At 47.3% G+C, this 27,600-nt stretch overlaps 1 protein-coding gene across 1 annotated transcript; it reads right to left on the bottom strand.

Annotated features, from left to right (window-relative positions):
- Nucleotides 1–2,844: 2,844 nt before the first annotated feature.
- Nucleotides 2,845–25,388, bottom strand: CXCL17 (C-X-C motif chemokine ligand 17). Its single transcript, XM_043991340.1, has 6 exons — nt 25,313–25,388; nt 12,528–12,817; nt 8,071–8,151; nt 5,169–5,265; nt 3,042–3,155; nt 2,845–2,930 (listed from the first exon to the last, which is right to left on the bottom strand). The coding sequence occupies exons 2-5, from the start codon at nt 12,607–12,609 to the stop codon at nt 3,065–3,067; spliced, it is 351 nt and encodes a 116-aa protein (XP_043847275.1). The 5' UTR covers nt 12,610–12,817; nt 25,313–25,388; the 3' UTR covers nt 2,845–2,930; nt 3,042–3,064.
- Between the last annotated feature and the right edge of the window lie 2,212 nt (nt 25,389–27,600).

Here is a 27,600-nt window from a genome sequence, read left to right as displayed (position 1 = left end):
TCCCAGCTCTGCTATTGGTGTCTGCTCAGATGCTGAGCTCTGCTGGTGTACAGGTTCATTCTCAGTGGCAGGTTCCTCCTCTAATGAAGTTTCCTGTTGTGATCCAGGTCCCTGCCTGGAGGCAGGGCCCTTCTGTGATCTGGGTCCTTGTTCAGAGGCAGATCCCTGCTGTGATCTAAGCCCCTGCTCCTCTGTTGTTATGGGAGACATTGTCAGCCCAGCCTCCATCCCTCTGACCCCCCAGGTCACCCCCTTCACAGATCTCTCACTGGTTCCTCATGTCTGTGCATCCTTTGGATTTCCATGTTCTCCTTCATCCTGGCATCTCTGATTCCCCACACTTGAGACTGGCTGCTCTGTGTGTGTGTGTGTGTGTGTGTGTGTGTGTGTGTGTGTGTGTGTGTGTGTGTGTTGAACACTTGACCCCTTCTGTTGTGCCCAATGATGCCACCTCTGTCCTTTCCACTGGGGTGAGGAAAGGAGGGGCCCATGTTCCTGGCTCTCCCCTGGCAGGGGAGGGGCTTGGTCTCTTGTGTCATAGACAGGGCCCCGCCCCCTCATCCATGCAGGGGACCCCATCTCCTCTCCCCAGCAGGCATCCTGACTTTGTCCCCTGCTTTTTATGGTCTTTCAGAGGTAAAGTCCTGGGCCTTGGAACAAAGGCCTCTCTTTTCTGGAAGAGTGTCTTGGTGTTTGAGGAAAGGGTGCTGGTCACAGAGATAGATGGGGGTCTTCTGACACCCGGGCTGCCCTCCTAGAGGATACTTTCTAATGCCTTGCCTTTAGAGCTGATACCTGCTTCTGCTTCTCCACCTGCTGACCTCTCTAGGGACCTCTTTAACATCTTTTCACAAACCCTTAGGAATATAGGGTTTAGAGGTGGAAGGGAGTCCCACCAGCTCATTGAACAAATGAGAAACTGAGGCCCAGAGAGGGGGAAGGGACTTTGTCAGAGTCACACAGGTAAGTGGCTGAGTTGGGGTCTGAATGCTCTTTTTTTTTTTCAGGGCAGTGGGGGTTAAGTGACTTGCCCAGGGTCACACAGCTAGTAAGTGTCAAGTGTCTGAGGCTGGATTTGAACTCAGGTACTCCTGAATCCAGGGCTGGTGCTTTATCCACTGCACCACCTAGCTGCCCCCTGAATGCTCTTTTGATATGACCTCTTTCATTTCCCAAGGCTCTGACCTATTAGCTAGAGATCCACCCTTTCTCCAGTCTTCTCCAACACCTGGGCAACTTTGGCTCCGTGTGGATGTCTCTGCCCTGCCCTAAGACCCCTGGCATGCCTCGACTCCATTTGGGAGCACTGGTTGGGCAAAGTGACACAGCTGCTTACATCACTTGAGTGAGGAAGGAAGTGACAACTGGATTCCTTCCGGCGACTGACCACCAGGCCTCACCACTTGTCCTCAGGGCCTCTGGGCCCTCCCGTCTGCCCTGTTGCTCGGTCCCCATCCCTAAAGACCCTTGGGCTTGTCCTGTCCCACTGCTGCTCCCCTAGGGTTTGGGGCCTTTCCTTCCAGCCTGGACCTCAGCTCTTTCAGGTATTGTCACCCCCAATGAAAGTGAGGGCTCCTTCAGAGGGGAGACTTATTTGTTTCTTTATATCTCCTGCATTTAGCACAGTTCTTGGCATACACATAGTGCCCTTGATAAAGGCTTCCTTCCTTTGTTCTCTTGGCCATCTTGTTCGGTCAGATGACTTCAGAGGCGGTTGGGCCTCTCTACCAGGTGGTTCTCCCATCTGCATCAGCAATCATTCCTGATCTCCAGACGCCCAGAGAACACTTCCCCTGGTCCCCCCAACACCGCAAACTTAACATGCCCCAAACTGAGTGCCGGGCTCATGCCCTTTCCCTTTAAGCCAGCTGGGTTTCCCACTCCCCTGGGGTGGCCTCTGTTGGGGTTGTCTCTGATTTGTCTCCTATCTCCCCTAGCCAAACCATTCCTATAGATGTTCTCACCTCCATGATATCTTTGGCATCTGGGCCTGCCTCTCTGTGCTCTTGACCATGGCCCTGATACTGCGACCTTCCTGCATGCAAAGGGGCACTTGTGGTGATGCAGGTTCCTTATGAATGGGTCGTTTATTATTGGAGTTTTTGTAGGGGGCTTGTGACTGTTCTGGTGTGGGGAAATCCTGGTGAATAGACTCCCTATGCTAAGTCAGCTCTGCGCGGACTCAGGCATTTACAGCTTTGAGGGTTGTCTGGGGCCCTGATACGAGAGCCGACGCTTTCCTCCAGAGCACACAAAGCCAGGAGCCAGGCTCCAAGGCGCTGTGCCATGCCCCTTTGGACCCTCCCACCCATTCTTTAGAACCCATCCCAGATGCCAGAGAATCAGTGACTTCTTGTTCATTCGATTGGGTTCTGGGTTCATCCTCCATCCTCCATCCTGGAGAAAATTCAGGCCACTTCCCGGCCTGCTTCCTCTTTAAAAGACAAGGTGGTGGGGGCAGCTAGATGGCGCAGTGGTTAAAGCACCGGCCCTGGGATTCAGGAGTACCTGAGTTCAAATCTGCCCTCAGACACTTGACACTTACTAGCTGTGTGACCCTGGGCAAGTCACTTAACCCCCATTGCCTGCAAAAAACAAAAACAAATAAAAGACAAGGTGGGAGTTGGTGGTGATTCCCAAGACTTCTCTCAGGTCTGATGCCTCTGGTCTCTCCTAAGGGCTCCCCAGTGTCTGGGGAATTGGATTGGCCCGAGGGGTTCAGGCAGGCTTCTTTAGGTTAAGTGGGGGCCGCCAGGCCTTAGGAACCAATCCAACCACTGCAGCTGGTGAAATGTTTGTGTCTTTATTGAAGGCCCCTGAGCTGTGTGCTGCTGGCCTGGCTATGTTCAGTCAGGCCGAAGTCCAGGGAGGCAAGTTTCCCGGGTGATTAGAGATCTCAAGGACTGATGCTTGCTTGGCCCATCTTGGAGCTGTGAAAGGACAGGCAGAGATAGGGAAGAGAGGTCAGGTGCTTTCTGCCCGGAGGGATCAAGCTGAGGACTGGCCACCCAAGGCCACATGACCCCGGTGATATTAATTACCTTCAGAGGGATGGGCTGAGCTCTTACAAAGGCAGAACCATGTCCCGCAGCTGACATTGCTTCAGAAACCTGAGGCAGCTTTGTCTCCGGTGCTTCTGATGCCCTAAGCCCAGAAGGGTGAGAGACTCGAGGTGAGCCCTTCTCTGGTCCAAGAGCTGGGTCTGGGGCTCAGAAAGGACTTGGGACTAGAAGGTGGGAAAGCTGGGCTTCCACCAGAAATCCCCAGCTTCAGAGCCCCGGGTTGTACAGAGAAGAAAAGTTAAGTGACCTGCCCAAGACCACAGGGGCAGCAAGTGCTAGGGGGTCCTGCCCATGGTGCTGTGCTCCCTTCTGGCTCTGCCTTTACTGGCTTCAGTCTTCCTCTCCAAACCTCCTGTTCTTCCCGTGACAAGTGAGATTCTCTTCACCACGACAGCCTGTGATGCCTTTTAGGTCTAACCTTCTTCCTTGGCCTCTCCCAAAGACCCATGATTCTTTTGGTGTGGACATTCCCTCCACCATCTTAGCTTCACGATCTTACTAGAGGGTCTAAGCTGCTCGCTCTGGCATTCAAGGTCCACCACAATCTCACTGAAGCTCGCCCTTTGTGAGGCAGCTGGTGGCACAGTGGACAGAGTGCTGAATCCAGAGTCAGGAAAACCTGAGTTTCAGTCTGGCCCCAGACACTACCTGTGTGACCCTGGTCAAGTCACTTAACCTCTGCTTGCCTCAGCTACCTCAGTTGTAAAATGGTGATGATATTAATAGCACCAACCCCCCTCCCCCATGGTTGTGAGGATCAAAAAAAAAAAGCACTTAGCATAATACCTGGCACATAGTAGGTGCTTAATAAATGCTTATTCTCTTCCTCCATTCTAGTCATCCTTGTTCTTGTCCTGCTGTGCCTGCCTATCTCCATCCTTTTGCTTAGGCCACTTCCTTTACTTAGGACACACTCCCCCTTCCATTTGTCTTTTTTTTGGTGGGGCAATGAGGCTTAAGTGACTTGCCCAGGGTCACACAGCTAGTAAGTGTCAAGTGTCTGAGGCCAGATTTGAACTCAGGTCCTCCTGAATCCAGGGCCAGTGCTTTATCCACTGTACCACCTAGCTGCCCCCCATAATCTTTTAGAACTCATTTCCTCCCCCCACTCACTTAGCCCAAGGATTCTTCCCATGGGGGGGGTCCATTTTTTTTTAGTATTTTAACAACCTTTTCAATAGGATGGGTTCCCACTGTAATCTTTTGTCCTTCATTTTACACATTTCAAAGCATTATTCTGAGAAGGGCTCTGCTGACTTCACCAGACTGCCCAAGGCAGCCAAGACACACAAGATACTTAGAACCAGCTAAATTTTAGTGGACCTCAGTATTGTTCTGGTGCTTTTGAAACAGAATCCCCCATGCTTCTCTTAACACTTGGAGGTGTGTGAAGCACTTCTTGGACAGCCCTGGGAAAGAGGCAGAAGCAGCCTCTGGGAGGTGGCCACCTCTGATGGTCACAGGCCTTGGAAGGGCCAGAGCTGGTACCTGCCCTTGGGGTACATTGGTTCTGCAGCCGTGTGGTACCTCTCTCTCTTCATCATTGTGCTCTAAAGGAAGACTGTTTCCTTCCCAATGGCTCAGGGCGATTATTATCCTCATTGGACAGAGGAGGAAACTGAGGCTTAGAACAGTCAAATGGGAAGCCCATAGTCCTACAGGTGGGGAGTCAGAGTTAGGTCTTATGGAGGTCAGTCTGTGACACAGTGATGGACATTCAGGGTGTTACCACCTCCCCTGCATGAGGAGGATGCAAAGTTAGTCCAAGTGAGCATCTTCTCTCCTTCAGGTCTCCCCCCAACAGCTCCCTGCTTAGACATAGACTGGTCAGGGCCAGGGTGGGATAGGGAGGAGGAAGTGTTTGGGGTCAAAGGACCTGAGTTTACAGCTGTGCTATTGACTACAGTGTAATCTCCAACAAACTCCCTCACTTTGCTGGGCCTCAGTTTCTCCCAGAGGGATAGACTTCGACAAGAGCTCTAAACTCTTTGAGTCATGACTAAGCAGAGAATCTTGGGCTCAGTCTTAACTTTCCTGGATTTACTCCCCCTCCCTCCCAAAGGACCATCTTATTTAGACTGGCCCTTCTCCAACAACTCACCTGTTTTTTTCCGTTTGTATTTAAGATGGTCACATGGGCAGTGGCTTGAAGGCGGCTTGGCTACCCGTACCCTCTTTCCTCCATGAGTGTTCTGGAAGACATCTGAAATACCCCCATTTCCCACTCTGGAGCCCTCAAGTTCAGGGTAAGGACAGTTAATAAAAGGGTTGTGACATTTAGAACGGGAAAGGACCTTTAGAGATCATCGAACCCATTTTACAGATGATGAAACTGAGCCCTGCAGAGAGGAAACTGTCTGCCCAAGTTGACACTGGTCATTATTCCCAACCCATGTCTATATGGGATCAAGGATTTGGAGTTAGAGGGTACTTGAGTGACCGCCCAGTTCTTTCCTCAGGGCGACCCCAGCCTCCTGGCTGATGATCCACCTCCAGACTTTGGGCATCTTTACCCGCTGACTCCCATACCTGCGTACTCTATCTCCTTATTGTCCCTCTGCCTCCTGGTTTCCTTCAGGGCCCAGTTTAAACCTCATGTACAAGAAGCCTTTTCAAATGTCCTTACTCCTAGGGCCTTCTCTCTGTAGATTCTTTCCAATTTGGCCTGTATGTAGCTTGTTTGTATGTCGTTGTATATATGCGGTCTCCCCCATTAGGCCAGGAGCTCTGGAGAGCCCTTCTTTGGAGCCTCAGTGCTTAGCATAATGCCTGGCACATAGTAGGCGCTTAATAAATGCTTGCCGATTGGAATAGTTGTGCAGAAGGCAGTGTAGGCATTAGCATCGCCTTTTTATAGCTGAGGCATTAGAGAAGGGAGGGGAGAGCCCAGAGCTGGGCTCTTACAGGATTGCAACATGGTCTACAAGGAGCAGTTGAAAGAACAAGGCAGGGGTGTGGGGGGGCAGCTAGGTGGCACAGTGGATGAAGCACTGGCCCTGGATCCAGGAGGACCTGAGTTCAAATCCAGCCTCAGACACTTTTTTTTTTTTTTTGCAGGGCAATGGGGGTTAAGTGACTTGCTCAGGGTCACACAGCTAATAAATGTCAAGTGTCTGAGGCTGGATTTGAACTCAGGTACTCCTGAATCCAGAACTGGTGCTTTATCCACTGTGCCACCTAGCTGCCCACAGCCTCAGACACTTGACACTGAGTAGCTGTGTGACCCTGGACAAGTCACTTAACCCTCACTGCCCCACAAAAAAAAGAAAAAAAAAAGAATGAGGGGTATTTTACTTAGTAAGGAGATAACTCCCTGTGGGGTGGGGTGGAGGGGGCTCTGAGCACTGTCGTCAGTGGCTCAAAGGGTCACTTGGAGAAGACCATGTTTTTCACCATTAGGTTCCTTAAAATTTTTGAGTGGATTTCACGGGGACCTTGCACTTCATTTAAAAGTCATCAATCAAATGAAAATTTAGCAAACGTATTAAGGACATATGATTTGCAAGGTATCCAACTAGCTGCCAAGGATATTAAATAAAAAATGACACCTCAGAGAACTTGTTGCCTAATAGGGGAGAGACACGCAGATAAGTTGGATGCATGGTAGAAAGGAGAAGCCAAGATGAACCACTCTCAGGAATCTGGGGAGAATCCTCAATCATTGGGGTGGGGAGGTGGCGCCTGAGCCGGGACTTGGAGGAAAAGGAGCATGTCAGTGGGCAGAGATGGGAGGAAATGCTTTCCAGACCTCCTGAAGGGAGGGAGGGAGGGCCCACCTAAAGCCAGGAGAGCATAGGATGAGACTGAGTTAGAGCTGGTCTGGTCTGGTCTGGTCTGGTCTGGTTGGAAAACAGAGTGTGGGAAAGAGAAGAGAATGAAATGATTTTGGAAAGGATCAAAGTTCTTGGCAAAGGAGTTTCTCTTTTCTCCCATGGACATTAGGGGACCCTTGAAGGCTTCCAGGCAGCAGAGTAATCGAGTGAGACAAGTGAATTGGGAAAATGTGGGAAGCTGTGCGCAGGCTGGGTAGCAGAGCTCAGAGCCTGAGAGGAGCTCCAGAAACAGGGCCCTAGAGGGGCTAAGTCACCTTGAGGACTCAGCCCAGGTAGCATCCTGGCCGCCCGGATGATGGCTGCCCAGCTGTGGAGCAGGCCGTACCCACCTCCCCTCCTGCTGCCTGCCTTGGCCATGTTAATGGCCTGTCCCATTGATCCGCTCACCATCCTTGTGGCTTTCCAGAACAAAACCCCCTTCCTTGGCCTTTGTACATATGCCCCCAGTGCTGAGCCGTGGAGCTGGCATAGAATGAGCACTTAACATAGGCCTTTTCCTTCATTCAAGAAGCAGCACAGACTCAGGCTCTTTGAGCCCGAAGGACAAGCCTAGAAGTAACCGGGGAGGCTGTCCAGAAGCCCTTTCTCCAATCTGCCCCAAAGTGAAGGGGCAGTGCAGGGCTTAACTGATACCTCATCATTGATAAAGCCTGGGTGGCTCCATGTCATTGGCTCTGTTGTTAAGGGCTTTTCTGTGCAGGTGGAGCGGGCCGTATGTTAGCCTGAACTTTCCAGCTGAGAGTCTGTGGTTCTTTGTACTGGCAGAGACACATGGAAGGGGGTCATTGTGCTCATGGGAGTGTCCCTTCCTCTCTGTGGGCATCAGTCTTCCCATCCATCAGCTGAAGGGTGCCATTGAATTCCTCCTAGCTCCTCCTAGCTAGGCTTTAGAATTGGAAGGAGGAGCGTATTAGACTGAGAATGGGAGAGAACTTCAGAGTTCATCGAATCTTTGGGTTTTATCATGCTGTGGGTATTGCTTAAGTGGGCTTCCAGTGCTGCCTGGCACTCCACCCCTTAGGAAACAGAAATGTGAGCACAGCATCTGATGATGCCAGTGCGGGGAGAAAGGGGAAAGGCTGTCAATGAGATGGCATCTTGACCCCCTTCCCCAGTGCTGAGAGGGCCTCAAGGGAGGAGGGGGGATGATGGCATGCATAGATGCCGTCACTGACCTTCACACCGACATTCCTGCTTTCTGCCCCTGCGGTGCCTCTCTGCAGGCACTTTGCGGTCCCTCTGGCCTTCAACAAGCTCTGTGGGAAGGAAACAGAGGTCACTTTGCACTGCATTTGGTGGGGGGATTGACTGGAAAATGTACTCCATTTGGAGTGTGGAGACTCGGGTTCAAATTCAGCCCCATCTAGCTGTATGATCATAGGCAAGCTAATCCATCTCAATAGGCTAACGGTTTCCTCATCCATAAAATGGGAACAATAACATTTACAATCCCCATTTCATAGAGTGTGAGAAGCAAAGAAGATAACAGATGGAAGGCATCTTGTGAGTCCTAAACTACTCTGTCAATGTCTCATTATTTCACCTCCTCTCCTATTGCAGGGAGATTAGGCTGTTCACTTTTGGGGATGAGAAATTGGATTTCACAGTCTGCATCGAGGAGATGAGGATTGTCTTTTTCTCCAGATTGGTAGAATTTAAAGATTTGGAATCTCTTTCTCTCACCATAAATGCCTCATGGTAACCTTAAAAATTAAGGAGATTGGGGAAGCTAGGTGGCACAGTAGATAGAGCACCGTCCCTGGATTCAGGAGGACCTGAGTTCAAATCCAGCCTCGGACACTTAACACTAGCTGTGTGACCCTGGGCAAGTAACTTAACCCCAATTGCCTCACCAAAAAGAAAAAAGAAAAAGAAAAAAAATTAAGGAGATTGGGGCAGCTGGGTGGCACAGTGGATAAAGCACCAGTTCTGGATTCAGGAGGACCTGAGTTCAAATCTGGCCTCAGACACTTGACACTTACTAGCTGTGTGACCCTGGGCAAGTCACTTAACCCCAATTGTCTCACCAAAAAGAAAAAAAAAAGAATTAAGGAGATTGGTAAACCAGAACTTCCTTCCCTTTAATCTCCTAAGTTGTTGGGTCACCTGGAAGCTGAATCTAAAATTCTAATTTAGAAAAATAGCCTCTCCCTTTGCCCCATATCTGGACCATTCTCTCCTTCCCACTTTGGACTCCTCTGACCCAGGGCTGCCTTGTTCTCTTCATTGTAATGCTGACTCTCTCTCTCTCTGACAACTGTGGGGTAGCCAGCCCGAGGATCTTAGCTCGAAGTTGGTCCTGGGGACAGAGGCTGATACTGGGCCAAATCCCTCAGCAAAGCAGCAGGAAGAAAGGTGGGAGGGCAAGAGAATCTGCCCTTCTGGCTAGTGACAAACTTTCAAACCTGTTTGCCAAGGCCCTGGGGATCCTGCTCACTGGAGCCATGCCAGCAAAGGCTGGGGGACCACTTGTTGGAGATGTAGTAGCAGGGCTCCTCTGTCAGTTGGGCTTAGGGAGAGAGGGTCTCTGAGGTCCCTTCTTAGATCTCTTGGCTGTAAATGCAGTCCTTTCCTTAGCACCTTTCAGATGGATAGACCAGCTTACTTTGTGACTTCAGGCTAATCTGTTTCCCCTTTCTGAGTCCTGGTTTTCCCAGTTACCTGAGGAGGTGACACTCAGTGTCATAGGGCTCAAATTTATCTCACATAATCTCACTGAGTCTTTACTTTGGCAAGACAATCTTTTTACACCTCACCAATTGCTTCATAATCCCATTCGATACCTCCACTTCTTGTCCTCTCACTTTCTTCTTAACTCTGCAGTCTGGCTTCCAAACTCATCATTCCACTGAAAGTGTTCTCTCCAAAGTCATCAACTGAAAGATCTCTCTTTCTCTGTCTCTCTCTGTCTCTCTCTGTCTCTCTCTCTCTCTCTCTTTTTGCGGGGCCATAAGGGTTAAGTGACTTTCCTAGGGTCACAAAGCTAGTCAGTGTTAGTGTTACACTGTGCCAACTAGCTGCACCCCCCGGGAGATCTCTTAAATGTCAACCTTCCCCTTTCCTGATCTCTCTGCAGCCTTTGACACTGTGAATCACTCTTCTTTTTGATATTCTCTTTCTCTTAAGTTTTCATGACGTTGCTTCTTTCTGGTTCCTCTCTTCCCTGTATGATTTTTCCTTTTTGATCCAGGTCAGAGAGGTCTGGTTCAGGAACTCTGGCCTGGACCCTCTTCTCTCTGTATAGTATTTCATTAGGTGATCTTATTAGCTTCTGGGTGTCAATTCTCATCTCTATGCAGATGATTCAGATCTGCTTGTCCAACACTGGCTTCTCTCCTGACCTCCAGTCTTACATTCCCAACTGCCTATTGGACATCTCAAACTGGATGCCTAATAGTTGGCTTAAAAATTAAACAAAATATATCTATCTATCTATCTATATGGTTTTGGGTTTTTTGTAGGGCAGTGAGGATTAAGTGACTTGCCCAGGGTCACAAAGCTAGTCAGTGTCAAATGTCTGAGGCTGGATTTGAACTCAGGTCCTCCTGAATCGAGGGCCAGTGCTTTATCCACTGTGCCACCTAGCTGCAGCGCCGCTCCCCCATGTATTTTTTAATATCACCATAGCTTCCCCTCTTCCAGAGTAATTTTGTATAACAAATAGTATTTTTAAGGCAAAAAAAAAAAAAAAGAAAATGGGGGGGATTAGACACAACTGATTAATATATTGAAAAAGTCTGAAAATCTGTGCAACATTCAAAGCTCTCATTGACATCTTAAACTCAACATTGTCATTTCTCCAACAATAATTTAATATAACCCTTCCCTTTACAGGTGAGAAAGCTGGTTAGTGCTGATGGGTTGAAAATGTCTTTTCTAAGGTTGTATAGGTGGCTACTGGGAGAACCTGAGGGAGGACCTCAGTCCCTCCAGTTCAGGGCTCTTTCCACCTTAGGACCCAAACTCCCTCAGCCTTCTGGCCCCCTTGGGCTGTGTTCTTTCCCCATCATTCTGAGTTTACTTCTGTAAAACAAGGGCTTTTTAGAGCAGTGGAATCAAATTCAAGTAGAAATGGATCCCTGCAGGTGCATATGGACTTAGAAAACCACAGACTAACATTATCTATGCTGTATTGTCTTTTTAATTTATTTTCTTAAATATTTCCCAACAACATTTTAATCTGATTGGGCTCCAGGCTTCTAACTGAACACCTCTGAATTAGAGCATCTCTGAGGTTCACTCAAGCTTTACCCTTCTGTGACTGGGTTAACTAAAGAGTTTTAAAACTGTGATTTGATCACCATTTACTATGAATATTGGACTTAGGAGTCCAGAGACCTGGTTCTTTCCCTGGTTCTGCTACAAACTGTGTGACTGTCAAGAAGTCATTGTATATGAAATGTGAGGGCTTGAACTAGACACTTTCCTGCTTGATATGGCAGGGCACAAGTCTTTTTTGGAATTTCTGCTTGAAAGGGCCTTAGACTCAAATTCCCTCAATTTTTTTTTTTTTTTGGTAAAAAGGCAGTGTGGTCAAGTGGGGGATGGGGAAAGTGTACAGCCCAAGCCCTGCTGACTCTTGAAAACTGGTTTACTGCACCTCTCCCTTTCCATGAAACCTTAGGCAGATTCCCTTAGGAGTGGGAAAGAGGGAGCCTCCTTGCCTTCTCAGCCCACAAAGAGGCCATAGTCAAGGGACGGGATGACCAGGATGGGTTGCTTCCTCCTTTGACCAAACCTTCAAGGGTTTCAGATAAAGAAACAGCCTCAGAAAAGAGATATTAAATAACTTGTCCAAGGTAACAGTATCACAATACAAATTAGAATTTTAAAGCTAAAATGGACATTAGCAATCACCTCTCCCTCCCCCACCCTTCCCCCATGGACATTTTGCAGGTGAGGGAGATGAGACTCAGTGAGGGTAATTCCTTCCTTCCTTCCTTCCTTCCTTCCTTCCTTCCTTCCTTCCTTCCTTCCTTCCTTCCTTCCTTCCTTCCTTCCTTCCTTCCTTCCTTCCTTCCTTCCTTTCTTTCTTTCTTTCTTTCTTTTTGCAGGGCAATGAGGGTTAAGTGACTTGCCCAGAGTCACATAGCTAGTAAGTGGTAAGTGTCTGAGGTCAAATTTGAACTCAGGTCCTCATGAATCCAGGGCCAGTGCTTTATCCTCTGCACCACCTAGCTGGCCCCCAACATTCCCTTTTTCACTCTACCAGGCGCTGTCTTCCTCATGAAATGTGGAATGGCAGTGCCTCCTTGGCTTTAGAGAATGCCTAGTCTCATACCTTAGTTTTACTAATGAGGTAACAGGCCCAGAGAGAGGAGAATGGAAATGGCCAATTTCAAGAGCAGACTCAGGATGAAAACCCAGATCCTCTGAGTCCCAGTCTAGTTCCATCTCTGAGTCAAGCCCAGACCAGGAAGGTTGGGCAGGGTGCTCTGTGAGGCTGGAGCCCTTGATGGGCTTGGTCTGGACACTGAAGCCTGCGTGTGGACTCCCTGGTTTCTAGCCAACGTTGTTCAGAAAGTGAGAGCATTTCTCCCTCCTTCCCCGATCTTGACTGTACCTCCTGCTTCTACTTATGGGGTGCCCAGGAGCTTCTTTCTCCCTCACATGGAAAGCTGCTTTCTTTTACCTGGATTGGGGCTGAAGGAGGCGATAGACAGCGGCAGCAGCAGCAGGAGGAGAAAGAGGAGGGAGAGCAGTGGGCTTCTCATTTTGCTGCTGGTCCTACTGAGTCTTGGCTCCAGTGTGTGGGAGTTGGGTCCTAGTTGGGGAGGAAGCTGGCTCAGGTGTGGGCTAATGGGTGTGGTGGCCTGCTCTTTAATCCTGGGCAGGTCTTCTCATTGGAGGAGCACGCTGGCTTGGAGGGTGGTATGAAGTTGGTATTCAGGTTACAGGTGAGACCATGTGTATTATGGGAACCTAAGAGGCAAAAGTGATTAAACAAAGGAAAGAAAAACAACTTTGAGAGTTTGGGTAAGTGAGTGACAGCTTGGCAGCAGCCCCAGGTCCCTCAGAGTGTACCTACTCTCCACCTCTTGTGGACTACACTTTCTCCTGCCAGTCTCTATTTTCTTGTTGGGGGGACAGCTGGAAGTCCAACAGAGAAATGGGTGGAGAGGAAGAAGGGGAAGACAGGGGATTTATTCCCTGCTTGCGTCTCTATTGGGTACCCCTACAAATGGAAGGGATCCTCAGTGAGAGCCAGGGGGATGACAGCCTAATGGGCTTTGTTGTTCTCTTGGTACTTCAGACTTGACATGTCAAACTGGGGCACATCTTCTCGCCTAAACTCACTTCCCCAAACCTCCTTGGTTTGGTCACAGGCTCTACCATCTTCCAAATGACCAAAACCTTCAAGTCATGAGAGTAAGACAGGGGCCTGGACTTTCAGGCAGAAAACTCTGGTTTTGAATCCTGTCCCAGATACTGACCAGCTGTATGATCTTGGGCAATCATTAAACCTCTCCAGCCCTCAGTTACCCCATCTGTAAAAAGAAGAGGTTGATGGTCTTCAAGGTGCCGCCCAGTTCTACACCTATGGGCCTGTGGTCCTAAACACTTTCTCTCCCTGACCTCACTTATTCAGTCAGTTGCCAAATCTTGCTGTCCCTACCTTCATAGTGTTTCTTTAGTCCCTCCCCTTCTTTCCACTCACATGTCCATTGCTCTTGTTGAGATGATTCTCTTGCCTGGATTGTTACAGCTATGACAGCTGCCTGCTTGGTGTTGCTGCTCTGAGTTTCTCCTTCCTCTTCCACAGAGGTGCCATAATCACCATCTTCAGGCACAGGCTGGTCAATCTATGCAGGTGCCATGTTATTTCCCTACTCAAGAAGCTTCAGGGTTCCCTGTTACCTCTGGGATAAAATCTGAACTTTGTGGCGTGTCATTGAAGTCCCTTCCCAGGCCTGCTCCAACCTGCCCTTAGGCCTTATGTCATGGAATTCTTCTTTTTCATAGACTTGATGCTGCAGCCCAACTAACTCACTAAGCTATTCTTCAGACTGGACATTCCATCTCCTGCCCCCTTGCATTGGCTGCTTCCAATGTCCTTCCTCCGCATCTCTGCCTCTCAAAGTCTTGATCCTCCATCAGGGCTCAGCTCACCCACCATCTCTTCCAGTTCTTAGTGTTCCTTCTCCCTTCAAAAGATCCACACATTTGATAATCTCTGTGTAAGGGCTTGGACAGGGGTCATCAATGGAAGATGAAGTGATTGGTTTGGGTGGCTGTGGATTGGCTGTGGGCTGGACTGTGGGAGCCACCCCTCTGCGCTATTGTATAAAAATAGAGGTTATCTGAAGAGTTAGCCTTTTCCTCTTCCCATCTTTGTTGAAAAAACATTAGAAAATCTACAATCAGCCTGTACCCCAGGGGTGAGGATTGCTGGGAGCCTGTGCCTGTAACAGTCTCTGATCGTCATCCTGGGAGCCAGTAATGGTTGACCTGGGACACTGGCAAATAGCAGTCTTGGGTGCCCTCACTCAGCCCATGAGGAGAGCGCCTGAATTCTGGATGGGGATGGGGGTGGAGAGAGATTTTCTAGACAATTTTTAGTTTCTGCACAGTACTAGCTTCCTGGTATTGTCCAGGAGAATCCAGGAATCCAGTTTCCCAGAGAGAAGGGGGAGTTCCCAGGAAGGATCAGCCTACTGGGATCATACACACCCTTCTCTACCCGCTGGAGGTCAGTAGGGTCACTTCTCTGCCCAAGAAGCTTCAAGGGCTCTCTCATTTCTGTTGGGCATTTAAAGCTCTTCATGGTTTGCCTCCAGCCTGTCTCTTTGGCTATCTTACTCCTTACCTTCACCTTTTCGGGTCCTAGACCCCTTTGGCAGGCAGTCTGGTGAAGTCTATGGACCCCTTCTCAGAAGCATGACTTTAAATGCAAAACATAAAATACAAAACAAGTTCTCCCACCCAGTTGAGATCCCTCACTCTGCATTGTCTCCAAATAAGCCTGCTTGAGGCTCTTTCCATGTGACTCCACCCTGACTCTGCACAGGCTGTCCAATCCACTTTACAGATGCCTCTTGGAATCTCAGCTTCCCTCATGGTTCAGTTCAAATGCCACACCCGTCAAGAGGCCTTTCTTGGTTCCCTTAGTTGTTAGCATACTCTCCCCAGTCCCCCCAACTGTGTATTTTCTAGTGTACATTATGCATTCACTTCTTTGTGAATGTGTTGTGTCTCCCCTCACCTAGGAGAATGTGAGCTCCTTGTATGCAGGTCTGGATCACCTTTGTATCCGGGTCCTAGGTCCCTGGCATTAAATAAATGCTTGGTGACAAAAATGATTGAAGAGCTGTGAGAGATGAACGCACAGTATGTGAGAATCTGGTTCCTGGCCATGACTCACTTGAACAATGCAGATTTCATGGGAAGGGAGTTGCCTCTTTAGGGACTCAGGATAGAACTCCAAGGCTGGACATCTTTACCAAGTCCTTGCAGTAAAGTGGGGCTCACAAGCAGTTGGGAAGGTTGCCCCCCAGAAGCCTTTCTGAGGGGAGTTTGAACAATAGCATGTTGCCCCTAGTCTAGGGGCCTGTGCTGAGCCAGGGTAGGAGACAAGACTCACTGGAGAGGGAGGGGGATTAATCATCAGACTGTTTGTAGGCATTTGAGAGTCTTTTAGGGATTTTCTGCATTTCTTGCATAGGTGTGATGAAATCAGGGATTCTCTTGTATCTGCCCAGAAGCTTAGTACCCTCTGAGTCACATCTAGGGGTTGTCACCTTTCTAAGTTCTGAGGTTCCTTATCCCATCTCTCACTCCCATCAGCAAATCAGGTCCCCAAGGGCACAGCGGGCTATGGACTCTGGGGGTCTTTATCCCAATTTCCACTCTCTCTGTTAAGTCAGATTCCCAGAGCAAAGTTATATTTGAGCAAAGTTATAGCCTGAGGGGTTGGGGTGTCTTTCTAAGGCTATTGGCTCAACCCCTTATTCCGATATATTTCCTACCCAAAGAATTGCAATGATTAGTTGATTAGATGAGTTATTTAACCAATGACTCTCAATTAGCTTTTGTTGAGATGATATGGCAAGATCAGAAGTAGAAATACATTCCTGCAGCCCACATCAACTCTAAGGCCCTTTGTTCTAACTCTTGCTCTTGTTGGCAAGTTGGGTTGCCAGAAGAAGGAACAATCTTACAGGGTTCCTAGGGATTCTTAAGAGGCACAACAGCTCTAATGCCAACATTCTCTTAGTTCAAGTTTGATTTGTGGATGAAACGAGGCCCTTGGAAGTTATTGACCATTTACAAAAGGAGGTTTACCATGCCCTAACACAGCAAGGACGTGTGCACCAAAGGACACACTGGCACCAAGGTTCTCTGGATGAAGCCTCCCTTGTCTCCTTATGGAAATGTGTCTGTTCAGTAGGTTATCAGGGAATGAAGGCTCACATGGTCTTAGTCAGTGATGTCAAACTCAAGAAGAAATGGGGGCCACTAAATTATACAAAAGGATCCCTTATGAGTGAGCCTCATATTGCTTTAGAAACCCATATAATTGATATTATCTGTCTTATTAGATTTTTATTCATTTTGTTAAATATTTCCCAATTACCTTTTAAATTGTTCCAAATTCTTTCCCTCCCTCACCCCCTCATCCACCCATTGAGAAATCAAGAAATATGATACCCATTATACATATGAAATCATGCCAAACATATTTCCACATTAGCTCTGTTGGGGGTTGGGGGTGGGGGAAGGCAGGAAAGCAAGAAAAATAAAGAAAAAGAAAAAAATATACTTCAATCCACCCTTGGGGTTTATTTCTCTCCAGAGGCAGAGAGCATTTTTAATCCCGAGACTTTCACAGTTGGTCATTGTTTCTTTTTTCTTTTTTTTTACGGGGCAGTGGGGTTAAGTGACTTGCCCAGGGTCATACAACCAGTAAGTGTCAAGTGTCTGAGGCCGGATTTGAACTCAGGAACTCCTGAATCCAGGGCCGGTGCTTTATCCACTGCACCACCTAGTCGCCATGGTCATTGTTGCAATATTGCTGTTACTAGGTACAATGTACTCCTGGTTCTGCTTACTTCACTTTGCATTAGCTCCCACAAATTCCTAGTTACATTTTCATCTGGTTCAGGCTGACACCTCTGGTTTTAGGGACCCACTAAGACTGAGAGGCCTGACTCCATGTGGTTTGAATTTCTCCTTTTCCTAGATGATCAGGAAGCTGTGTCAGGGAAGCTTGGGCCACTCAGGTCCCAGGGGCAGCTTTTTCTTGTTTTGGGTGAAGTCTCTTTCTGTTGGGGTGGGGAAGTGGGGGAGAAGAGTGGAGGAGGGAGCTGTGTAAGGGAGAGCTGGGCCTATCACACTTGAGGAGTTGGCGATCTCTCTAATGCTATTGGCTTGGGCTCCCATTCGAGGGTATTCTACCCTATATCAACCACCAATTATTAGTGTTATTTAACCAATGAACATCAATTGGCTTTAACCAAGAAATATCTGTAGAGAAGATAAAGCAAAAAGATGTAGCAAGAATAGGAATACAAACATTGCCCCCCTCCTCCCTGCCCCCCTCCAGCTGGAGGCACCCTTGGTGATGCCACTTTGGTCCCTTGGCCCCACTAAGCACAATGTGTGCATGTAGTAAGTTACTCTCTTGTTGGCAAAACCTAGTATCTAAACCAGCGTTGAGCCCCTGCTAGAATGGGACATAAGTATTGTTCAGGGTTTCATTTCTCCCTGGGCTCAGCTGCCTGTAAACTCTGATATGACTGTTAGTTCCTGGACCCCTTGGTACTCTCTTGACCTTTCTGAGCTCACGTGGTCGCAGCTAATTGGTCCCATCTCCGAAGCTCCTTTACCTAAGGCAGGAAAGAATGTTTATAACAGGACAGAGACAACAACAGGACCATGGGCTTAGGTTTAGGGCCCAGATGCTTGAGGTCCCTTCTCTGCCTGGAGGCCTACAGCAGCTAGCCCCCTCACTGCCATGGATGCAGCCATGAAAAAAAGAAAGCAAAATCAAGTCTTCGAGACCTTTTATATGTGTACTCAGTTCCTGCTCAGAAGCCAGTCTACAAGGCTTTCCTTACCTGGAGCGCAGACAGTTATAGTTTCCCAGGACCTTCCATCACATAGGCCTGGAAGCAGGCTCACCAGACAGCCACCTCATTGGCCACTTTCCTATTACATAGACATGAATTTTATTGGGACTATATTCTGAGGTTTCAAAGAAAGAACTTTGGGAGCAGCTAGGTGGTACAGTGGATAAAGTACTGGCCCTGGATTCAGGAGTACCTGAGTTCAAATCCCACCTCAGACACTTGATACTTACTAGCTGTGTGACCCTGGGCAAGTCACTTAACCCCCATTGCCCCGCAAAAAAAAAAAAATCATATTGTCTGACTTGTTCGTTTGATAGATGAGGAAACTGAAGCTCAGAGAGCTAGTAACTGGCTCAAGAGCTGGGCTGTTGTTGGTTTTGAGTCCATCAGTCATTGACTCTTTTTTTTTTTTTTTAGTGAGGCAATTGGGTTAAGTGACTTGCCCAGGGTCACACAGCTAGTAAGTGTTAAGTGTCTGAGGCCGGATTTGAACTCAGGTACTCCTGACTTCAGGGCCGGTGCTCTATCCACTTCGCCACCTAGCTGCCCCAGTCATTGACTCTTCATGACCCCATGGACCATAGCATGCCAGGCCCTTCCATCCTCTACTATCTTTCCATTTATTATGTCAAATAGAAAAAAACAACCTGTCCCTTATAGAAACAGAAATTTCACAGAAAACAGGGTAAGATACAGCTTAGTAAGACAAAGCACCCATTTATTATTATTCTGCTCAGCAAAACCAGTACACATGCATGCATGGGAACAGCTCAGGAGAGGAGTTCAGCACAAACTAAGGAAAGGGGGAATAGTTTAACAGTAGGGTCACAGTTTTAGGGGGTACAGTTAAGTTCTGTGGCTTTTTTCTTCTGGTAAACAAGATGCTTGTGCAAGGGGAATCTGCCAGTGGTGCTGATAATGACAAGACAAAGAAACACAAAACAAGAAGTATCTGCAGATAAGGATATTTCTGGAAAGTCAACAAACCACCAAATGAACTGGGTGGGGGGAGTTTCTGAAGATAAGCTGATATGTGCTCAGAGGGCTTCAGAGTTATTGTCCAGCTGGGCCTCCTCTTGGTCACTGCAAAGGATCTTGGTATGTCAGCCAAGTCCTCATACGGTCCTTCTGTTTATCTGTATGACTGGGGGTGGGGGCTCAAACAAATCAAGGTATCCTTTTTTCACAACTGGAGACCAGGTTAATTTCTTCTCCCCACAGGACCTCTAAGGAACAATGGGAGAATTAGCTAGCTTTGACCCAGGGGCTAAGGGAGAGGCTTTTGGAGAATTGAAACTACAGGAAGGAAGCAGGTAGTGATGGCAGCCTTTGTCCTTAGAACTACTTGAGGCATGCAGGCTTCCTAGATTGTGTCTGGAAGCTTGAGGGAAATGGTGGATGAGGCTCTGAACATAATATTTTATAATTCTATCATTTTTTAAAAAGTGAAATGTCAAGTGTTCCCCAGTGTGTTAGGCCTTGCACCTATTTCCAAGGCTGGGTAAGAAAGGGAGGGCCTACCCTTAGGGAATCAGAGGGTTTGGGCTAGAAGGTCTGGTTCCTAAAGTTGATCTTTCCTAGAACTGAGTCTGGGCAAAAGGGGGAAAGAAGAGCATGACTTGTTTCCTATAGATGAAATGAAAGGACAAGGAATAGGCCAAACACTTGAAAAACTTTCCTTGCTCTCCTACTTTCTAAAGAGTTCCTTCCTTGTAGAAACTTTGCAGTGGATCAACAAATATTTACCGAGTGTCTAGAAATGTGCAGAGCGCTGTGCCTGGTACTGTGGGGGAGGAGAAAAGGAAGACACAGAGTGACATGGCCTGGTAAAGCAGGGGTTCGGGAGGCCTGCCTCTAACTTAGAACCTTCTCTTTCAGCCTCCATTTCTTCATCTGGGTGGAAAAAATTCGTGCTAATTTATATTGAAAATTAATAGTAATAATATATTCTGGGATTAGGGTCAGGTCTCCCAGACATAATCTTATTTAATATGTATCCAAGGCATTTCTAGCTTAGAGATGTCCAAGCTGGTATAGTCTCCCAGGCTTTCTAACTTGATTGCCCCCAAGACAATTTGAGGTAACATTTATAGGAATATTGAATGAGGCAAAGATCATGGTATGTTAAAATACTGCTTTGGGTTAAACATTCCAGAATGGCCACCATTTGTCGTTGTTGTTGTTGTTTGTCCTTCATTCTCCAAGAGGACTGTGACCTCAGGGTGATGTCATGACTTCCACTGAATTGGATTTAAGTGAGGCAGGGTTGTGCAAAGTCACCAAATTCACTTTCTTCCAGGGCCATCTGGGTCTAGTTGCAAGATATATACTAGGATGACTGGAGATGGCCCCCAGATGTTTAAGGCAATTGCCAATAAGTGTCTGAGGTCAGATTTGAACTCAGGTCTTCCCAATTTCAGGGCTAGTTCTCAATCCACTGCACCACCTAATTGCTCCCCATTCAGTTCCTTCCTGGACCACTGACCCTTAAGAGTCCCTTCCAGTGATCAATATATTAATCTTGAATTTCTTTTTCTTTTTTCTTGTGGGGCAATGAGGGTTAAGTGAGTTGCCCAGGGTCACACAGTTAGTAAACATCAAGTGTCTGAGGCTGAATTTGAACTCAGGTCCTCCTGAATCCAGGGCTGGTGCTTTATTGACTGTGACTTTATTGACTGCCCCTTTAACCTTGAATTTAAAGAGAGACGATGCTGTCCCCAGTGGGTGGTGGAGTCAGGCTCTCCAGGTTGGTGGGAAGGCAGTGATCTTGTTTAGACAAGAGTTGGGTTTGGTGATCAGCCTTACTCTCTTTCAAATGAGGAAGGTCTCAGCTTTTGTTCTTCCTACTTTCCTAAAGGAATAAATCTGAGAAGTTTTAGGCTTGAAAAATAGTATTTCTTCATCTTTTGAGGAAAAAAACCAAAAAGGCTTTCTGATATGCTTCCATATCTTAAAATGAGGTGGTGGGATTAATTGGTCTCTAAGATCCCTTCTAGTCTGACCAGAATTGTAGATTTTTAGACAGTCGTGGCCTGCAAGGAGCCAGCTAGCTCAGGAGGGGAGTAGCAGTGAAGTACATATGATTGTGTGCTGGTAAGGGTTTACTGACTCTCTGAAAGAAAAATGTATGCCCTGTGCATTTTTAGTTTAAGCTCCAGTATTACTGTGTCCTCCATGACTTTCTTAAGTCTAGACAAATCATCAAAATGACAAACCAAGCCCTGATTTACAGCATGGACTAATTTCCAAGGTGTAAATGATCAAACTGAAAACTTAACAGTTGGTTCTCTTGAGTCAGGATGAGCTGTCTCCAGCATACCCTATATATACACATTAAAAACCCAAAGTGGAACAATAGAAAACAACAAATGGTAAATGTCAGGGCAGCTAGGTGGTGCAGTGGATTGAACATTGGTCTTAGAGTCAGGAAGACTCTAAATCTGGCCTCAGACACTTATTAGCTGTATGATGCTGGGCAAGTCACTCAACTCTGCTTACTTCAGTTTCCTCATCTGTCAAACGAGCTGGAGAAGGAAATGGCCAACCACTCCAGTATCTTTGCCTAGGAAATCCCACATGAGGTCACAAGTATTTGTAGATGTCTATATTCTTGTATAGGAGATGTTCCAAAATGCTTGCTGATTTGTTGATGAAACAGAGCTAAGGATATGGACTCTGGTCTTCTGATTCCAAGTCTAGTCCTCTTTCCATTATTTTTTTTTTAGATCACTTTAAAATGTTCATTTAAAGTCAGAATTTTTAAGCATTAATTCCTTGGGGAAAGGTAAAGGGGTCACACAAAGGTTCATGTTTTGGGGCAGAGAAAGGGAGCCAGAAGGGGAAAAAATGACCATTGGCTATTCCAAGTTCAAACAAGCAGAGCAGCAGCACAAGAGAGCAGGAAGGTCAATCCCACACTACACCCCTACCAGCCAACAAGCTATGGGGGGCGTCAGGACAGGAATTGATTGCTATGGGCTGGGCTGAGCAGGGAAGGCTGTCTGAGCGAAGTGGGGCTTGATCTGGACCTTGGAGGGTAGAGAGATTCAGAGAGGACTGTCCAGGAAATCTGGGGGAATTTATAGTATTGAAGGACCTCAGAGATAGCTGGGGGACGTCAGGGACCATCCAGCCTTGCTTGGCAAATCCTAGTAAAGGGAACCTAGGACCCCTGGTCAGTTGGTTATGCTATTATGTGTGTTTTGAATTTGTTCCAAAGTGATTGATACATTAGGGAACATTTTGAGCATCACTAGATTCTGCAAAATTACTTCCTTGACAAACATTGAGAGTATGGAAAATGACTCCTGAAGCTTGGGACATTGTGTCCTAGAGGCAGTGCCCCACTTTAAGAAGGAGTTAAGGATAGAGCACCGGCTCTGGAGTCAGGAATACCTGAGTTCAAATCCGGCCTCAGACACTTAACACTTACTAGCTGTGTGACCCTGGGCAAGTCACTTAACCCCAATTGCCTCACTGAAAAAAAAAAGGAGTTAAAAGTCAAGAAATAGGCTAGGAAAATGAACAGACAGAAAAAATGTGGACCATTGAAAGTTTCTTTGGTGACAAGGAAGATCAAAATATACCCTCAGAAGAAGATAACGTCAAAGCTCCTAAATCCAAAGTTTCCAAGAAAAACATGAATTGGTCTCAGGCCATAGAAGCACTCAAAAAAAGACTTTGAAGATAAAGTAAGAGAGGTAGAGGAAAAAATGGAAAGAGAAATGGTGATGCAGGAAAGTCCTGAAAAAAAAAGTCAACAGCTTGAAAAGCCAAATGGAAAGGCTCTCTGAAGAAAATAATTGCTTAAGAATTAGGATTGAGCAAATGGAAGCTAATGACGTTATGAGAAATCAAGACACAATAAAGCAAATCCAAATGAATGAAAAAAATAGAGGGCAATGTGAAATATCTCCTTGGAAAAACAGCTGACTTGGAAAATAGATCCAGGAGAGATAATTTGAAAATTATTGGACTACCTGAAAACCATGATAAAAAAAGAGCTTAGAGAATGTGGAAAATGACCTGCTTCACAATTACTCATCAGCTGTAACCGTTATAGGCAAACTTCAGGTCTTTGTCCAGGGAAAAGGCCATATTTATAGTATATTTTTTGGTGCGGTAAAAGCTGTGAGTGGAGAAGGGCTGGTCTGCATCAAGCCCATCGCCACCACCTTAGAGCAATCCAAAATCTGGCCAAGCCAAACATATTCAATCTCTTTTTTCACATGACAGCCTACAAACGTGTGAAGAGTATACCTTTAGATACTTGAAAATAGGACTTTCCACCTCTGTTGTATTGTTTAGTTGTTTTTCAGTTGTGTCTGACTCTTTGTGATCCCTTTTTGTCTTTTTTTTTGGCAAAGATACTGGAGTAGTTTGGTGTTTCCTTCTCTGGCTTCTTTTACTGATGAGGAAACTGAGGCGGAGTTAAGTGACTTGCCCAGGGTCACACAGCTAGTAAATATCTGAGGCTAGATTTGAACTCGTAAAGATAAGTCTTCCCGACTTTGAGCCCAATGCTCTATCCATTGCACCACCTTGGGCAAATCCTCCGTACCATTTTTGTCATCTATAAAACAAAGGGGTTGGCCTGAGATCCCTTCACACTCTAACTCTGTGAATCTTACTTCTCAGTTCTATGACTAGAAAGCTTCCACCTTCTCTTCCAAACCCTATGATTCAGAATGCCCAGCTGCCTGAGAGAAGACCCCCTTCCCTGGTGCCCTATCCATGCTCTTATTCATCTCAGCTCTGTTCTGCAATCAGTAAACACTAATCAAGCAGCTTCTTTGTTCTAGGCCCTCTCAAGTTCCTGTCCTATTCTTCCTTCCCCTTTCATCATGCCCTTTGGGCCCCCTAGAAACCTGCTCTACTGTTAACAAATTTCCTTTCAGCCCAGGTCTCTTCCCCCACATCCTTTCCATCTTCTTTTTTTTTTTTTTTTTTTTTTTTTTTTTAGTGAGGCAATTGGGGTTAAGTGACTTGCCCAGGGTCACACAGCTAGTAAGTGTTAAGTGTCTGAGGCCGGATTTGAACTCAGGTACTCCTGACTCCAGGGCCGGTGCTCTATCCACTGTGCCACCTAGCTGCCCCTCCTTTCCATCTTCTTGCTGGCTTTCTTCAGAAGACCCAATAGACCTTTTCAGTCCTGCGTGCTCCTTTGCTTGTTCTAGACCAGGAGAAGGATAGGCATCCTCTTGTCGTCTCACTGACACTTATAGTCACATCCTATCTCCCTTTCTCTCCATCACTGGGAAGCTCTCTTCTATCTGTCTACATCACCCTGTCCAGAGCCTGCTTGCAGTCATTTCCTGAGAGGCGGTGGAATGGTTAGTGTACTGTACCTGGAGTCAGGAAGACTGGAATTCAGATTCTTCCATTGGCCCTTAGTCATTGTGTAACTATTGTCACTTGAACTTATTAAGCCTCAGTTTCTCCATTGAGTTAATACCAGCTATTTGCCAATGTCCTAGTTGGACTCAAATAAGATGCTTGCAAACTAAAGCTCTATCGAAATGTCAGCTCTCTCTTCCCTCTTCTCATCTGTGCTGGCATATTACCTTCCCCAAGAGGCTTAGTACCTGATTCACAATCACCTTCTCCCCCCCAACTCCCATGCTCATACATGGCTCATTTTTATCTTTGGATTCCCTAGCACCTAGATTGTTTGCTGGCACATAGTGGGTGTTTAATAAAGACTTACTGGTTGGTACTTGGTACTTTATCTTTTTTTTTTTTTTTTTAGTAAGGCAATGGGGGTTAAGTGACTTGCCCAGGGTCACACAGCTAGTAAGTGTTAAGTGTCTGAGGCCGGATTTGAACTCAGGTACTCCTGAATCCAAGGCCAGTGCTCTATCCACTGCGCCATCTAGCTGCCCCAAGTACTTGGTACTTTAACATGAAGGTAGTTGTCTACATGAATATCCTGGCCTCCCTGGTCACCAGCCCCATGCTGGCCTCCCTGGTCGCCAGCCCCATCCTGGCCTCCCTGGTCGCCAGCCCCATCCTGGCCTCCCTGGTCGCCAGCCCCATGCTGGCCTCCCTGGTCGCCAGCCCCATCCTGGCCTCCCTGGTCGCCAGCCCCATCCTGGCCTCCATGGTCGCCAGCCCCATCCTGGCCTCCATGGTCACCAGCCTCCTTGACTCCCCTGACTTTCACCTTCCACTTCAGACATACATTGTTATCTCACCATCCCCGGTAACTGCTCTTCCTTCATCGCCAGGACTCAGAAATCCTTCTCTTGGATCTGGGCCACCAGTGTTTCAATCCCTCCCTCTGCTTTCCCCCTCCTCAACCTCTTCTTCATCCTCCTTGAGTGCAGGCCCTCAGGCCATTGACTCTCACCTGAACTGTTGCCTGAGGTGCTGAACCGATCTCTCCTTGCTTCAAGCCTCCCCGCTCTAGGCCATTCTGCTCTGGGGTACCATCAATTTCTTCCACACAGCCACCAGATGCCACAGTCTTCCCAAGGCACAACGAGTCTGACCACACCCCTCCCTTCCTCATGAATCTTCAGCGGTTCCTAATTCAAATCAAATCAACAATCACAAGGTGGCAGCAGTGGTTGGAACTGGGCCTGGAGTCAGGAAAACTTATCTTCCTAAGTTCAAATATGGCCTCAGACACTTGCTAGTTGTGTGACCCCGTTGGCCTCAGTTTCCTCCTCTGTAAAATGAGCTGCAGAAGGAAATGGCCAACCACTCCAGCACCTTTGCCAAGAAAACCCCCAAAGAGGGGTGATGGAGAATTGGACACGACTGAACAACAAACAATAAGAAGAAGCATTTATTGAGAGCCTACATGGGGCTAAGCACTGACCGGAGATATGGGAAAATGCAAAAATCAATTAAATAAGTAAATAAACACCCCTCCCCCCCAAAACTCCCCCAAAACAACCAACCCACCCAAAACAAACAAAACCCAGTCCTTCCTCTAAAGGAGTTTACAGTCTAATGGGGAGATAACATGAAAACATCAATGTACACCTAGCATAAATTGGAAATAATCAACAGAGGGAAATTACCAGCATTAAGGGGATTGTGAAAGGCTTCAGGAAAAAGGAGGGATTTTAACTGTGACCTAAAGGAGAGCCAGGGAAGTCAGGAGATAAGAGATGAGGAGAGAATTTCTCTGGCTTGGCGTGCCCTGGAATGGCAAAGAGGCCAGTGTCTCTGAATCTCCGAGTACGTGGAGAGGAGGAAGGCATGACAAAGACTGGGAAGGCAGGAAGGGGCCAGGTTATTCCGGTCTTTAAAAGCCAAACAGAGGATTGTATATTCAATTCTGGGGATGAAAGGAAGCCACTGGAGTTTATTAAAGAGTTAGCCTTATGCCTTAGGAAGATACTTTGGTGATAGCGGAGGATGGATTGGAGTGGGGAGAGACTTGAAGTGGAGCGATCCCTCTCTGTCAGTAGCTATTGCAATAGTCCAGGCACGAGGTGATGAGGGCCTACAGCGGGGTGGAGCAGTGTCCGAGGAGAAAAGGGGGCATATGTGAGAGATGTTACAAAAGGAGAATAATTGATAGGACTTGACAACAGAATGGATTTGGAAGGTGAGAGAGACTGAGGAATCAAAGATGACGCCTAGATTGGGAGCCTAGGTACCCCAGGAGAGGGGCAGTACCCTTGGCAGTAAAAGGGAATTTGGGATGAGGGGAGGGTTTTGGGGGAAAAGATAATGAATTCAGTTATGGACATGTGGAGGGTCACATCTCTATGGGACTTGAAGTTCAAGGTGTTCAGTAAACAGTTGGAGGTGCAAGACTGGAAGGAAGCAGAGACATTGAGGCTTGATAAATAGATCCGAGGGTGATCTGCATAGAGATGATCATTGAATCTACAGGAGCTGATGAGATCACTGAAAAAATCCAGAAGGAAAAGAAAAGAGGCTCCAGGACAAAGCCTTGGGGGACAGTCATGATTTGTGGCCGTTACTTGCAAGAATATCCAGAAAAGAAAAAAAAAAGACTGGGAAGGAAGGCTTGGCCAGGTAAGAGAAGGAGGTGAGAGGAGAAGAGGAAGGAGAAGAGGGTGCTGGGCAATCTCAAGGGCTACAGAGAGGTCAAGAAGGGGGAAAATTAGAGAAAAGAGCTTGGCAATTAAGAGGTGACCGGTAAGTTTGGAGAGAGGTTTAAGTTGAGTGGTGAGGTCAGAAGCCTGCAGAGAGTTTAGAAGAGAGGGGGGAAAGGAAGTAGAGGCACTTCTCAGGAGCTTAGTTTCCAAAGGGGGTAAAAACAAACTCTCTTGGCTGTCATTTAAAGCCTTTCACCATCCGCTCCAGTGGACCTTTTGAGACTTACTTCATCGTACTTCCCCTTCATGCCCTCCCTGTTTCCTCAGAACTGGCCTCCTTCCCTTCTGTTCCCTCAACCCCCCCCCCCACCCCTGCCACACCCTGCCTCCCATTCACGGAATGTTCTTCATTCTCACCTTGGCCTCTTGGCATCTCTGGCTTCCTTCAGAGCTCAGCCCACATGTCACCTCAATTAGTCAGTCATAATAGTATCGAGTTAGGGACAGAAAGAGACCTGTGATGTCACCTGGTGCAATCTTGGCATTGTCTAGATGTGGAAATTGAGGCCTAGAGAGGGGGAATAATGTGCCCAGGGTCAGTTTGTTGCCAATGACC

This window comes from Dromiciops gliroides, chromosome 3 (assembly GCF_019393635.1).
Source record: "Dromiciops gliroides isolate mDroGli1 chromosome 3, mDroGli1.pri, whole genome shotgun sequence".
In the NCBI taxonomy this organism is placed as follows: Eukaryota; Metazoa; Chordata; class Mammalia; order Microbiotheria; family Microbiotheriidae; genus Dromiciops; species Dromiciops gliroides.
Note: the sequence above shows the minus strand (reverse complement) of the source record. Positions and strands in the feature narration are given on the sequence as shown.